The following is a 14,787-nucleotide window of genomic DNA, read 5'->3' as shown; positions in this document are numbered from 1 at the left end:
AACATTCTTCACTCAAAAACTGACAGTTAAAGTGTATTTTTATGTCTAAATTGTTGGTTAACTCATTACAATGCTTGGCATCCAATCAGTAAGCACAAGAATGCTGCTAGACATATGTCATTAACGCAGGGCTGGAATATCCTGTATGCTCCCTAGCCACTACCTGCCTCCAGCAGAGTGAAACTGCAGCAGTGTTAGAATTACCGGGTTGCGGGGTTCTGTTTGTGTGGTGTGCGGGGTTTTTTTTTTGTGTTTTGGTGGGGTTTTTTCTTCAGGTTTTTTTTGTTTGGGTTTTTTGGGTTTTTTTTTGTGGTTTTGTTTTTTTTTTTTTTTTTTTAGAAAAACTATTAAACACCCTTCATTATAAAACACCCTTCAGTTAATAATTCAAGATTCCTTAATATTTCTAGAGGCTCTTGGATCTGCCATGTTCTAATGACTGTCTGCTTTTCCCAATTTTGTAAAACACATTATGTCTGTCTGCAAAAGCAGTCTCATTTAATACTAACTTTAGAATCCATAAAGAGAGATTTTTGGCATAGAAGGCTACCCACTCTCTTTCTGGATTCCATTTTCTCCATCTTTTTTGAGCACCATTTAAATGCAAACTACTGTAATGTGAACCTAAAAGATGTTTTAACATAATCCACTATAATAAAGAGATCATTACCTCTGAGTACACATTTGGTTGCACAAAACTAAAAGACACAGAAGAAAAAAGCCTACCTCTTTCTTGGGAAATCTTGTTGGGAAATTAAGCCATTCATAAGCTGTTTTTCTGGTGATGCTGGGATCAAGAATCCTGATTTGACTAGATTTGTATATCATGTTCAGAGCTGGTTTCTTCCAAAAGCCTTTAGCACTCTGTAACAGGAAAGCAAATACACATTTTAACAGCTATTGGATTTTGGGTTTGTAGCAACTCTACCCAGAGTAAAATCCAAGGACAGGAGGTTGAGGAAGAAGAGGAGTGTTGAACCTCCCAAAGTTCAACAAAGACATGTGCCAAATCGTACTCATGCAACAGGATAACCCACCGCAGCAGCAAAGGCTGGGGCCGGCTGGCTGGAAAACAGCTTTGGAGAAAGGTGTCTGATGGACTACAAGCACCAGCAGTGCGCCCTGGAGACAGTAAACACTCATTGTGCGCTGGGCCACATTACTAAAAGCATAGAGAACAGGCAGACAGAAGTTATCCTTCTCAAGTACTTCGTACTGTGTCTTTCTGCAACCTCACAAATGCTGTTTTGGGCTCCCCCCTGTGCAAGAGAGAGTGCCAAACTGGGGCAAGCTCAGCAGGCGGCCACTAAAAGAGCTGAGGGCTCAGAGCGCACAGCAAACAAGAAGGGTCTGAGGACGCTGGGTTTGTTCAGCCCATCTTCAACTATCTGCTAAGGGTTTACAAAAAAAAACAGGATCAGACTACTTCAGAGGAGCACAGTGAAAGGATGAGGAGGAATTCTTTCCTGGGAGGGTGTTGCAGCACTGAAACAGAAGTTGTAGAAATATCCTTGGGAATACTCAAAACTTACCCAGACCATCCCCTGAGAACCTGGTAAGGCTTTGAACTTTGCTCTGTTTTCTTTCAACAAGGTTTTGGACTTAAGACCTCGAGAGGGAGGTCCCTTCCAACATTATTCTGCAATTCCACCAAGTGAGCATGATAAAATAAACTGGGAAATGGCTGGAATGTGCACGTCAGAATATGAAACAGTACTAGGAAGAGGATAAAAAGGTATTTCCAAGAGGAAAACTTCTTTGGGCTGAGGAACTGATCAAATACCTGTGTCAGAAAGAAGACAGAAGCATTTATGGGAAAGGAATATCACGCAAACTGACTAGGAGATCCAGTGGTCCCCCCAGCTAGGAAGAAGGATTAAGGTTAAAAGCAAAACAGGTATTTCGCATGAGAGATGTGGGGCAAGCTGAGCCAAAGCACACAAATAATTAAACTCACTATTTTCTGACCACCTAGTATCTCCCAAAGCCACTTCAAGTCACGTGGTTTGAAGACGATGAGAACAACAGTCGTATTAGGGTCGTAGTGAATCGGATCTGAGAAGATGGATTCTGGGTAAGAAAGGCGGAAAGTTGTCCTCCTCCCAACATCCTCTTCGTACCCTATAACAGGGCCATTATTCATTCTGCAGAGGACAGAGACAGCAATGACTACCCCACCCGCATCCTCACTGTGCGGTGGCTGGCACATGCATTAGTCTGCAGGGCAGACAATGTGTCCAGGTACAGGAGGGTTTGGCAGCCCAGCATTTACTTATCACGTTACATGGTAGATGAGCAATTATCAGGTGCAGTCACCCCTCTAACTCAGAGGGATCAAGCACATATGGGATCTTGGCCAAGGTGGTTTAGAATACAGTTGCACGATTGCTTATTGTGTGTCATTTGAGCAGAAGGCCGCCTGATTTGGCTCAAACGCAGAAACTGGAGAAGACCAAAGAGAATATCTGGCTTGGACGATTACCCATTGCTCCATTCATGCTACTAGATGATCCAAGTCATACAGGAGGCAATTCAAGAATGTTTTAATACTCTTCACTGTCTACAGCATACAGGGATTATGACTGAGTACCTGATGCTGATACATCTTTACGTTTGCTTTTTTTGTTTGTTAGAGGGGTTTGGGGTGTTGTGTTTTGTTTTTTTTTTTAACTATTACTTGCACAGCTGCCACTGCTTTGGGATATAACAGATTAATAAGCAGTGAGCAGGTGGTCAGCTCCCTCTGCTCTCACGTGTTAGAAGAGCTGTGTTTAAGTCTCCGTCTTGCAGTTTTTGCTTGGTGGGTGTATTATATGTTCCTTGGAGAACTGACTGCTCAGAATACGAGGCACACTGCTTTGGAGCAAACGTTTGTAAAACAAGGTACGCAGACAAGGAAATATTTCAAAGTTTTATCAGAAGTTGTCATTAAATACAGAATGCAAACACCACTTCTTTGTTCATTCACAGTAAACAAATGTGTACTGTATTTCTGAAAATTTTGAATTTAGAGCTGTTTTTAAATGTGTGACACCACTCTACATAAAGATCTTCATTTTAAGAAGAATAGGTAGATCTACAAGGAGCCCAAATACTTGAAATAGCTTAAGAATAATCCACAGAGCTTCCCTGCATCATTATACTACAGTGAAAATAAGTGCAAGGTGGGGTTGTTTTTTTTGTTTGTAAAGCACAAAGGTGTCAGGCAAGTAAATTTTCCTAAGAACAGGGTTATTATGTGCTTCACTTTCTATAGGTTTAAGTTTATAAGAGGAGCTACAACTGAAGCATTGCATGTATTCACTTCTAGCTTATCAGTATGTTTTCAAATGCGTGTCAAACTCCAGGATTGGTATACAACTTTTTCTAGTAGTGCCTGAAGACTGAAACACTATTACTACAATGAGCATCAGGACTGATGGCAAATTAACAAAACTGAGACTTTGTTCAATGTTCAACACAGTGTTGAAGCAGACAAACTGAAATGGCAGCTCAGGTTCAAGCATATGATCTGACAGGGTATCTCCAGGCAGAAGGGCTGTTTAATCAGTTACCCTCTCAGTTCCTGCAATGGAGAAACTGATTTATCTTTTTCTTAATTGCAGAAAATTCTTTTGTAATTAGCCAAATAGTCCATTTTCAGTTTGCTTGGCATTTGAGCTTCCCCCCCAGCTCCCTCCTTGCCTATTCCTCTCTGAGCACTTCCCCAGTTTCCCTAGTCCAGACGCCTCTTCTTCAGATCCCAGCATCCTCTGGTAGGTCGAGGCATCTCAAACTTCCAATATGAACTAACATGCTTGAGAAAACAGGGCAGACATCAACATCATCCTCCAGTTGACACATGCCTCGAGATAGATTTCCCAGCAAACATTACGTTTAATCCACTCCAAGCAACGCATACGCCAGCACAGGCATAAGAGAGGTGTGGGGTGGAAGGGAAGAGGCAGAGCTGCCCGGGATGCTGACCCACAGCGAGGGGCACATGCAGGGCTCCGGGCTGTATCATGCTTGAACCCATCCCCGATGGCAGCATCTTGCACCCGTGTATCTGTACAGGGGGCAGACTGACCAACCAGTGATTCTTCCTCCCCTGTATCAACCAGGCTGTGTAATAAAACACCGATCCATTTTTTTCCCTCTTTTTTTTTTTTTAAATGAAGGCTGTGACAGAATAAGTAAAACAGGAAGTTTTATACATTTTCATTTGTATAATAACTGAACTCCAAAGCTACTAGCTGACAGAAAAAGTTTGTTAATTCTTTGCATGTACACAAAATGAAAAGGAGACACCATTTACCTTATTATCACATCATATGAGTCAATCTTCTCCCCTAATGTCTTATTTCGAAGTACTCCTCCATTACCGACCACAACACACCTTCGACAGGCAATGCTGCAGAACAAAGAGAACCTTTAATATGCAAAACATCCCTTGCTTCATATTGTTATTAATGATATACTAGCATTTAGCTGGCTTATTTAGTAACTGAAGTCCTGTATCTTTTACACGCCTTGGCCCCTACAGAGGGGTCTCAATCCTGTATCACACGCTAAGGCTGCTTTCTAAAAATGCAGCTGCATTATTTCAGGGACTGCCAAAGTCAGGAAATGGCTTCTCTCATGTAAAACTGTTTTTACATGTCCTTTTTCTAGGGGTTTGCTGTTTAAGATCATCTAACCGCTTGATGCTATGGATGCCATTAGATAAATTATCTTCCACAATGCTTCAAACTTGTCCCACTCTGGGGGTAATACCAACCAGGATAGAGTACGTCTGGAAAAACTAACTCAAATTAAGGTGCTTCTCAACAACTCTAGGAGATCTCCAACATAAGCTAAAGCAGCAAGATTTAGGTTCAGTTTATCTTACAGGCCTCTGAGCTGTACATGTAAAAAACCTCAGCCCAATGACACACGTGATGGCTCTTCAAATGAATATAATCATGTTGATTTTTCTCCCTCTACTTAGAAAGTGCTGTCTAAACACACGCTGAAGTGCATGCTGTCATGACGTAACAGGAAGGATATACTTGATTAAAAGTTACTTTCTCATGTGACTAGATTTAAATTAGACAGCATTATTAAGTCTATAAAACACTGAGCTACAAATCAGCTCTTAGGCTACATCCAAACAAAATAGTAACTCCATTCAAATTTAGAATATATTCAGAGTTAAAAAGCACCTAAAAAAGGTTAAAGGTATTATGCAAATACAAACTTATGGAAGTAAATTCTAATGGTATCCTAGGTTTTCTAAATGTGTCTTTCAATCTTTACTGTCTTATTTCAATGCTAGTACAATGTGTGCTGTGCTTAAAAAAAAGTGCACAGATAGGCTTGCTGGTGCTTTACACGAGAAATTTTGCGTCTTTAAGGAAGGTTTATATCCAATGTATAAGATTGCAAACTCCTCCTTACAGAACAAGCACAATTTTTTGTGTGTGTGTAAAAATGCTTCTTTATTTAGAGCAAAAGCTGTTCAACTTGGCTGCAGCAGGAACAACGGCAAAATAAAAATGTTGGTATTTTCTTCGGACACAAACAGGTTCACAGCTTACCGAGGATGAGTCACCTCCCAACACCCTGCTCCCAGGGTTCTTCAAATAAGAAAAATGCTCTATGCCATTTCTTACTGTAGAGGACCCCAGGACTGTGTGCCAAGGAATACTATAATCTGTATTAAATGGCCAGTGTGGCACTTTAAGCAGACTAATGAACATCTTTCTCCTCAGATGTTCCAACCTGGTTTTTCAGCTGAGGAGAGCTGAATGAAAACAGCCTGTTCCACTGGAGACTGACTGACATTTCAATGTACAAAGCAGCTCCCTATATTTCCTACAGAATTAACGCAATTATGCTGTACTGCATGTGGGCTAGGGAAAAGAAACTGAGCCCCAAAGCCATGCTGAAAACCTGAAGCTTACAAGAAAGGTAAGATGAGAATAAGTGCCAACTGCAAAAAGCACTGTATTTCAAAAGAAATGCTGGGGTGGCACCTTCTCTCCTGCTGCTCTAGGGCCATATCTGCAGAGGGAAACGACTTGAAAAATTTAGAGAGATATATATGTATGTATGTAGCACTGCTAAATGCAGCTCTTAGGGTGGGGTGACATGGAAAAAGCTGGCACACTTTTCTCTAGTGCTTCCTAAGTAGCTTAGTAGAAGCCAAGCATTCATAAAACTATTTCCAGCTAATGCCACAAAGTCACGTGACTCAGTACCTCGGAAATCAGAGGGGTGAAAACCTGTTACACCATCCTGTCCTCAGTATGCCTATTACCTCTACATCCACAAAACCCTTCCCTCTGTACGCCAGGACTGCTTCAGCCCATTAATTTTCCAATTAGTTTTTCAATCTAGTTTTAAGATATCCTGAGAAAGCAGGTTGATGCACATACGCCTCTTGCAAATTTTACAGTGGGAGGAAGGGAGCAGAAGTTACCCTTTTCCTGAATTACACTTTGTTACTTGCAGCTGTATCAGAGCTCAAAGCAAGATCCTATGCTACAGAGAAGCAACAGCAACAAGAAACAGTAAGGAAAAAGGAAAACTGGGCAAAAACCACGATCAGTAAGTGATGGAGGTGGAATGAGGGAGATAGGGAAGAAGCACAGAATTAGTGAACGGTTGTATCACGTTTTCCTGTCATTTACAGCATGCCTCTAAATCGCTGAAAGTTTCAATCATCTCAAACCTCTGAATTCCGCATCACCGGAAGTTACGTGGCTGCAGCTGGGTAACCGAGATACAAACCTCATCACCACAATGCAAATCAAACTGCTACTCATACTCCAACTCCTGGTGGTACCTTCTGGCTAGAGCATCCATCCCCAACGCTTGGTGGACACCCTGGTTTGGCAGTGACTGATACACCACGTATGAACTCATCTTTAGGTCTCAATAAAAAGCCAGAAAAAATGCTCCTAATCTTGCTGAATATTTTCTTTTATACTCTCTGACTACTTGCTGTGAATTCACAAAAACTATGTCAACTCCATTACAAGTTATTTGTATTATTCTGACCATGATAAACAGCCAAAAAGTTACTTTGAGGAGGCACTGCTTGTTCTGTCCCTTGTAGATGAATTTTAAGTGAATCCTTATTACACCCCTTCCAATTTTTGGGCAGAGGCTACAATTAAAGAAGCTTCTTTGCCATGTCAATCCCTAGCTATTGAAATAACGCCTTCCACTCTGGTATAAAACTGAAGAGCTCTTTGATTTCTCCTCTTTGCACTGTGTAGTTTTGATGTAGCAGGGTGCACTCAGGGCAGGAAGGGTAAAATAAAATGTGACTTTAGAACTGGGCAAGTGCAGTTGATGCAGCTACAGAAGCTGGGTAGCTGCTGTCAAGTCAAATCTGAACTCTCTTCCCTCTTACTGACGGATGCAGACCAGATCTTGTTCATGGTTAAGAGCTGACTAATACTACTTGGATGGAAAACAGAATGAAGTTTGATTAGGCTTTCAAACTCCAGTGCCCTTAATAACATGCATACTCAAAAATAAAGTTACCAGCTGCCTTCAAATACCCAATAACGCATCTAACATTGGTATGTGAACTTTTTAAATGGATAAAGTCAACAAGCAGATCAAATACTCTTGATGAATTGTACACTAACAGAATCATAAATACAATCAAATGAATTAGAAAGACCAGCTTTTAATCTTTGTCAAGCTCAGGAAGTCGGAGCAGGCCAACTCAAACAGGAAGTCTGGCACAAACGTGCTATTTCTGAATTGTCTCATCCCCTCAGCCCCTCGCCAGTATTCAATTGTCTCCAGTTACAATCATAGGTCTATGTCCACAGTAGCACAGATTCCACTGACAAGGATAAGCAGAGAGTTTATGCTAGAGTAAAAAAAACAGAACATAATATCATAGGAAACTGACATATGACATGGAGATAAAGAATATGTAAGCCAGGCTAGACTGTATTTGAAGATACTTAAGTTAAATAAACTGACTTGTACATACTGTAGATCGCACAAATCAACACATTGATTTTCAGCAGACTGTTACTCCCAGGTATTTTACCAACCCCACTTCTTAAAGTCTTCTTTTTCATAATGTTTTCATATTAAAAAAACCCAAACACTCACCCCAAAGGGTAACACCCTTTCTCCAAGTCAATAAATTGGCAAGAAGAAAAATAAATTCAGATGTCCTTAAACAACATCAGGTGTGCTACAAGTGAAATATAACAGACGAAAGTGTCTGCAGGTCCAGCTTACAACCACCAGCATGATATTGATGAAAGTGAAAAATATTAAGACTTCAGCTATAACAATTGCTATAGCAATGGTTCGAGTGGCTAAGGGATTGCATTTAGGTGTTAGAGACCTTCTTAGCGTATAAATGGATCCTGATGTAAATCAGGTAACTGATCTCCAACATATAAATGCAATCCCTTTAGTCACTCAAACCATTGCCCTATTCACGTGGTGTACAAGAGCCTCTTCATCTCAAGGCCAGGCATCAGTTTACATTTGGTTTTTTATATGGTGAAATGCTAAAAGAAACGTTTTCCTAGTCTATAAAAGAAAAATATTGTTAAATGGAAATGTAGCATTCAAAGGTCAGAAGGCTTGCATCCTCCACATTCCACTGAAATACTGTTTCTCTGGAAAAGGCAAAAGATCTAAACCACAACTCCTTTAACACACACCCCCATAGTCAGTGGAGGAATGAAAATTATTTCCTTTGAGGTTATTTGGAAAAAGGAGGATGCAGAGGTCACATTTTGTTGACCCAGGATTGTGTAAATGCATTTGTAAGAATTTACTGCTGTTGAGCTTAGAGTGCTCAGAATGCCCAGCGAGCAATTACGAGGAAGCGGGCAGAGCGGGTATTCAGAGGTTACACTGATACACCCCTAGACTGGAAAACACTTCTCCTATGGTCTATCTCACTGAAGTCAGTGACACTGTTCACTTCCAAACAGTTTTGGAGAGCTAGACCTTTACACAGTGAGAATTCCACCTAAGTTTGGAAAACGGCACTGTTTGGAAAAAAATCCTTTGCAGCTCACTATGTACAGTTTTACTTAAGTCACACACAAATACAGCTATATGACCACCAGAGATTTGGTGCTCATATAGCCTAATATTTGTTAAAATACTTCGTAGCAGGTTCCACCACTCTGCCTCAAGAAAAGTTTATAGGGAAATTCGGTTTGCATTCTGCCAAGAAGGCTGAATTAGGTGGGAGCAATACAGAACTGCCTAATAATTCTGTTGTCATATTACTGGAGAATGTTGTTAGGATTAATTCCCAAAGTGTTTCACATTTAAAAGCCACTGTATTCCGGTTTAATGTATATATATATATATAAAAGCTCTTCCTCACTACAGTGATTCGTGCCCTAACAGTGCTATACACAAAACCTGATGGATCTAGAAAGAATACATTGTATGAAGTCATTGAACATTTGATTTATTTATACTACTGCCTATTAAATAGTAATAGTTCTCGTTCTGCTTCAGTACTGAAGTATATTACTTTTATTAAAACGAAGCATACTTCCCAGAACCACTAAACATACCTGTATCTCAAAAAAACCTACATTCAAAGAATACCAATTACCTTACTTTTGATCTATAGGACAGACGCTTCCATTTAAAAGGTACTACGCTGTACTGCAAGTGTCTCTACTTTACACCCAAAATGACTATAGTGCTGAACTTGTGATTTCAGGAAATTTGTAATACAACATTTGGCATTATCCTTCAAACTCTAGACAAAAGACTAGCCTTTGTCAGCCAATTCTGTATAAATTTCCCCATTTACCACACTCCTGATAGACAATGGGGTTTTTTTGGTGTCGTCCCTTCCCCGTGCCCCCCTTCAGAATAGACCTGAACACCCTAGAAACTAAACACAGGGAAAAGAAGGAGTACAGTAGGTGAAAAGAAAAAACTGGCTGTTAAAACCAAGATAATTCTTAGGCTTGAACACCAATTATTTTGCTCATATTCCACCCCACTTTAATTAAAATGTGATCTTGGCATTTGGCTTGAAGCAACAATATTCTGTTTGATCTCCTTGATTAAAAAAACAAAACCAAGTACAGCCAACCTCAGCATTATTTGCATTCAACTCTATTAAGAGGCCTGCATGTTAACATGATGTATGGCAGGTTGTCAGCCCGTTTGCTAGACTGCAAATCTAAGAAATCATTTGCATCACTTGGTAAACACAAGACTTCAGTATACTTGCCAACCCTACTCTACTACCTCCAAAAAAAAAAACCCAAAAATGAAACAAAACAACCAAACCCCAACAAGAGACACACACACACACACACACACAAAAAGGCCCTCCAAAAACAAACAAAAAATCCCAGCAAAATTGGCTTCTAACCAAGAGATTTTTAAACAGGACGATCTAATGCAAGGGAAGCGAGTTATCTACGGCATGCTCCACTCCGTGCCACACCCTGGTTACTCCCGAAATGCCAGGAACAGCCTTTCCTGGCTGCCTCTGCCTCCCGCGTTCACGGGAAAGGAAGCTGAGCATACACATGAACAACGGTGTGTGCAGCGGGCCAGCGGACACAGCGGCACCAGGATATGTGTAAGATTTATTTTGTGTAGAAACAGTCATTGGTTTGCATCTGCTTATCTCAAACATTCTCTAGCTTACACTAATAATGACTTTGAAAGAGGAGGTCACATTCAATTTTTTAAGGGGCGGTTTCACTTTCCTCCAGTATAAAAAGAGACTACAGGAAGATGGGACTGCATTCAGCTAGCAAATTCCTAATACGCTTATAAAAAGGATTCTGTAAGCTTAAGCTCCCTCACAGAAAAATTATTCTCGAATGCTGGTGCTACCTATGTTTAAAATCAAACTTATTTAAATCTTGGCATCAGATAGAGATTGCTTGGACAGCGTTGGTCAGATCTGCATCTTGACCAACTTGGGCAATTTCAGGATAATGCCACTGACATTCCTTTTCAGATAAATACTAAATATTAAAAATACAATGAACAGAAACAGTAGCAAATAAACCATCTCACCTGTCATCTTCATTGGAAAGTCCACAGTTCTGCAGTCTTGAAAGGGCTAAACGAAAAAATTGCTCTAGAAAGCAAATATAGAGATGATGATTAATGAAAATGTTCAGTGCTTTCCAATATAAAAATAAGCATGCCACCCCGACTACAGAATTTTCAGACACAACAGTGTCTATGAACTGTGCATACAAAAAACTCAAAATAAAAACACTTGTAATTTAGGGCCACAGGTCAATCAATGATGCCAAAGAAATTCAGGTTTATCAGAACTCCTCGCTGGGAAGCTTTTCCTGTCCAAACACTTCCCTATTGGAAAATAGCATGGGATTTGTATTAAAAAACAAAAAAAAGAAAAACAACCAACAGAGTTACAGTAAATAAGCATCAGAGGAGTTTCCAAGACCTGCATCATAATTGACTTTGTTTTTTCTCCTCCCCACCTTCAGCTGAAACAGAAGCAGCCTTGACCCAAGAGGAAGGGCCACACAGCCAGGGACGGTAACGGCATTACTCATCTTGGGACAAGACACCAAACCAGCCTGTGCTCGCTGGCAAAGATGGGCAGAGGCACCTTCCCAGCCCTCCCTGGGTGGGCAGGCGCCTGCTGGACACCCCATGTGCCTCTAACTGAGAGGGGGCCTCAACTCATCCCCAAACATACTTTTCCTCACCGCAACCCCGGAGATACGGGAAAAATCACCATCCTTGTTACACTGACAGAGGACAGAGAGTCTAAAGCCCAGATCCGCGGGGTGATAGGAAGATGCACTGTTCAGTCTTAAAAACAGACTTAAGATTTTATAACCCTTTCCGAAAGGGCGCTGAAGACCCTTAGGGTGCCTGGCCCTGTCTGCTCTGCCCTGCCCAATGTGGGCAGCAGGCACGAGCACTAGAAGGAAAATTTTGCTGATGTAACTGCCCCAACGTGGGGACTTCTGCCTCGGTAGGACTCTGGATCCTGATTGGCTTAGGTGTGTTGATCGAAACCCATCACACTGACCCAGCTAATATTTCACCTAGAAAAGTACTAGCTAAATATCTTCAGCTCTCCAGCCCACATACAAATGAAAGGAAGCTGAATAAGCTCTACTCTTCCTCGGTCCCACCCTTTTGGAGCTTCTCTGCTAAGCGGGGTAACCCCAACACGGGGTTTTGTTTGTTAAAAACAGGAAGGTGCCAGGTCAGAGGGACTAAATAAAACCATTAAGTCACTGCTAGATACCCCCAAAAGGATTGGCATCAGTGAATAAGAAAGACCTGGGCCAGAGATTCAGGTGGCTTTACACAATATTTAGGTATTTCTGTTTAAAAACAAGGTACATGGGGAGCACAAACCTGCTCTCTTTATTCCATAAGGTAGTTCAAACTTATCGCTCCCGTGGAATTCCGCCACTCTGATAAAATCATTAGCACACAGGAACGGGTATATTTTGTCAACACTAATGAAGAGAAAAAGTAAGAAGTTTCAAAAAATCTGCATATCTTTGAATAAGCCAATAGTTCATGCAATTGCTTTTTAAAAAAAAAAAAAGCTTTCTTTATCCTACTTCAAGTATTAACAATTTTTAAAAGAAGAAAACTCATGAAGAGAGAGAAAGCAAGCAGGTGACAGAGAAGGGGAAGATTTTATAATGGAAAATATAGGCAGAGAGCGAGATAAAATGATTTCTCTGCTAGTATAAGTTATATAGAGTCATTAAAATCACATGACTGAAAGCTTACACAATCAGACAGCGTATTTAAGAATATGTAACCCAGATAGACAATTAATAACTTCAGGCTTGAAAAGTACGTAACAGAGGCTGCAAGGAAAATTAAGAGTTGTTATTATTATACGTGGCAATTTAATAAATAAAAATGGAATTTGAAACAAGGTGTTTTAACTTGAAAATACCATGTCCTGAAGATACCAGCTTATTTGAGACGCGCTCCCATTCCAAACAAGTGGCACTTTATAGCTGTGTTGACATTAGTAAGTAGTTTGGGGCAACAAGGGTATATCCATACAGCAAAAAAAGTATGAAGTTCTCACGTTCACATTACACTACCCGGGGTTTTTTTTACTCTGGACTAAATCTAGTAGGGTCCCACAGACTGAACACCCCTTGGGAGCGGCAGCACATCATGGGTGCTCCTGCAGCGCATCTTCTGGTTTAGCCAGAAGTCAGACATCCAAAAGGAGCCCAGTGCACATGTGTCAGGGCCGCCCTGCGATGAGAAGTGTGGAACAGGGGGATCACAAGGAAGTTAGCCTCAAAAGCACATTCCTCCTGCAAACTAGAACATGAGGGAGTCACACCTTCTAAGTGTCAAGATAGAAAGAATGGGTCACTTCTTCAAAAGACAGTAACCACAGACAAGGGTTGTCTCACAGCAGGGGAGGGACTCTTATTACCAAATCTGCCAAGTCAAGCCAAATGAGCGAACAATAGACCCAATCCTGTCATGTGCTACCATGCCCTTGGCTTCACCTTGGAATTAAGTCAACACCCACTCACTGAACTGGTTGACTTTGTAGCAATTCTGCATATTAGGTTTTATACTAAAACGTTAACGCAGAAGTATACAGTCACAGTGAGAAAGCCTAATGTTGATCATAAATACCCACAGCCAGCACACGACTCGTTTCTCCATTAAGAATATCAATAGCCGTTCAAAAAACCCTCCCTCTCAGTTTCACAAATCAAGTATCTCACTCTAACCTCTGCTTATTCAGAAGATACTAACAGTAAAAAGAAAAAGAAAAAAAAAGAAAACAACAACAAAACACCACAGCCACACACCAAGAACTGGGCCATAGGTTAACTGAGCAAGACCAGCTAATTTGAGACACTGCACAAAACATACATATTAAATTTAATAACTTGCCTTGCTGTTCAGAAGCAGCTGGTAAGCTTAGACATAATAAATAATTTACCTACTGCAAAGAGATTCTTAATTCTAGCTCTTCTAGCTCTGGTTCCTTTCCAATAAATAATTCTGCCAGGTTAGAAATCCTTTCAGCCTCCCCAGGCGATTACCGAAGTGCACAGACCAGATCTTCAGCTCACCCATACTATCTCTGTAAAGGAGCTATGGAAACACGCAAGAGCCTGCGTTCTAGCTCCGCACCTACCTTCTTCTCACTGCGCATCCCTCAGTCCGCTCCTGCCCCTTTGCTCAGCACCAGAGCTATCCTGCTGCGCCTGACACAGAGGCAACCGAAGCACACTCTGTGGGCAAGGGACCACCTCTGCAGGCCAGGCAGCTAACCAAAACTCAAAGACCAAAGGACAGCTTCACGGAGGACAAACTTGAGATCCTTTCATGTTCTTCAAAATAATAACAGCACTGAATTAAAGCCATGTTTTCTTGTACACAAAAAGGACCCCTCTCAAAAAAAAAAAAAGAAGGAACGGTGTCTTTGCTTAGAGCTTTAAGACTGCTTCAGCCAAGACTTGGTCTAAACATCTTCCCAAGCTTTCTCAGGGCCATAATCAATGTTTGCTCAAAGCCAACAATATAGCCTGTCTGCTTCTGCTCCTGTAACACTTCCTTGATCTCTCATTTAAGACTGGTGTTTCCAGTAACAAAAACTCCCAGTGTTTCCTCACAAACATCTTGGATGCACTTTTGTGACCAAACACCTTCTTGGTTTTGAGCTGAAGCTCTTTCTTTTTTCATCTGACTGCTTCTTTACAAAGGAAGCTTCCTATGAGTACTTTAAAGTGGAGGACACCTACACACAATTCAACAATACTATCAGAGGAACAAAACCATGAATAAGCC

General features: G+C 41.0%; 1 protein-coding gene across 4 annotated transcripts in view; it reads right to left on the bottom strand.

The window, feature by feature from the left end:
• ST3GAL6 (ST3 beta-galactoside alpha-2,3-sialyltransferase 6) overlaps positions 1-14,787 on the bottom strand; it is a 43,062-nt gene that overhangs the window by 5,715 nt on the left and 22,560 nt on the right. For all 4 annotated transcript variants that reach the window (XM_082498464.1, XM_082498462.1, XM_082498465.1 and 1 more), the window contains exons 5-9: positions 12,355-12,458; positions 11,023-11,086; positions 4,298-4,393; positions 1,958-2,144; positions 727-864 (exon numbers count right to left, since the gene is read on the bottom strand). In XM_082498464.1, the coding sequence (XP_082354590.1) occupies positions 727-864; positions 1,958-2,144; positions 4,298-4,393; positions 11,023-11,086; positions 12,355-12,458 (589 nt within the window). The remainder of the gene's footprint in view (positions 1-726; positions 865-1,957; positions 2,145-4,297; positions 4,394-11,022; positions 11,087-12,354; positions 12,459-14,787) is intronic.

The sequence above is a fragment of the Vanellus vanellus genome (assembly GCF_965231255.1).
Source record: "Vanellus vanellus genome assembly, chromosome: 1".
Classification (NCBI taxonomy): Eukaryota; Metazoa; Chordata; class Aves; order Charadriiformes; family Charadriidae; genus Vanellus; species Vanellus vanellus.
Note: the sequence above shows the minus strand (reverse complement) of the source record. Positions and strands in the feature narration are given on the sequence as shown.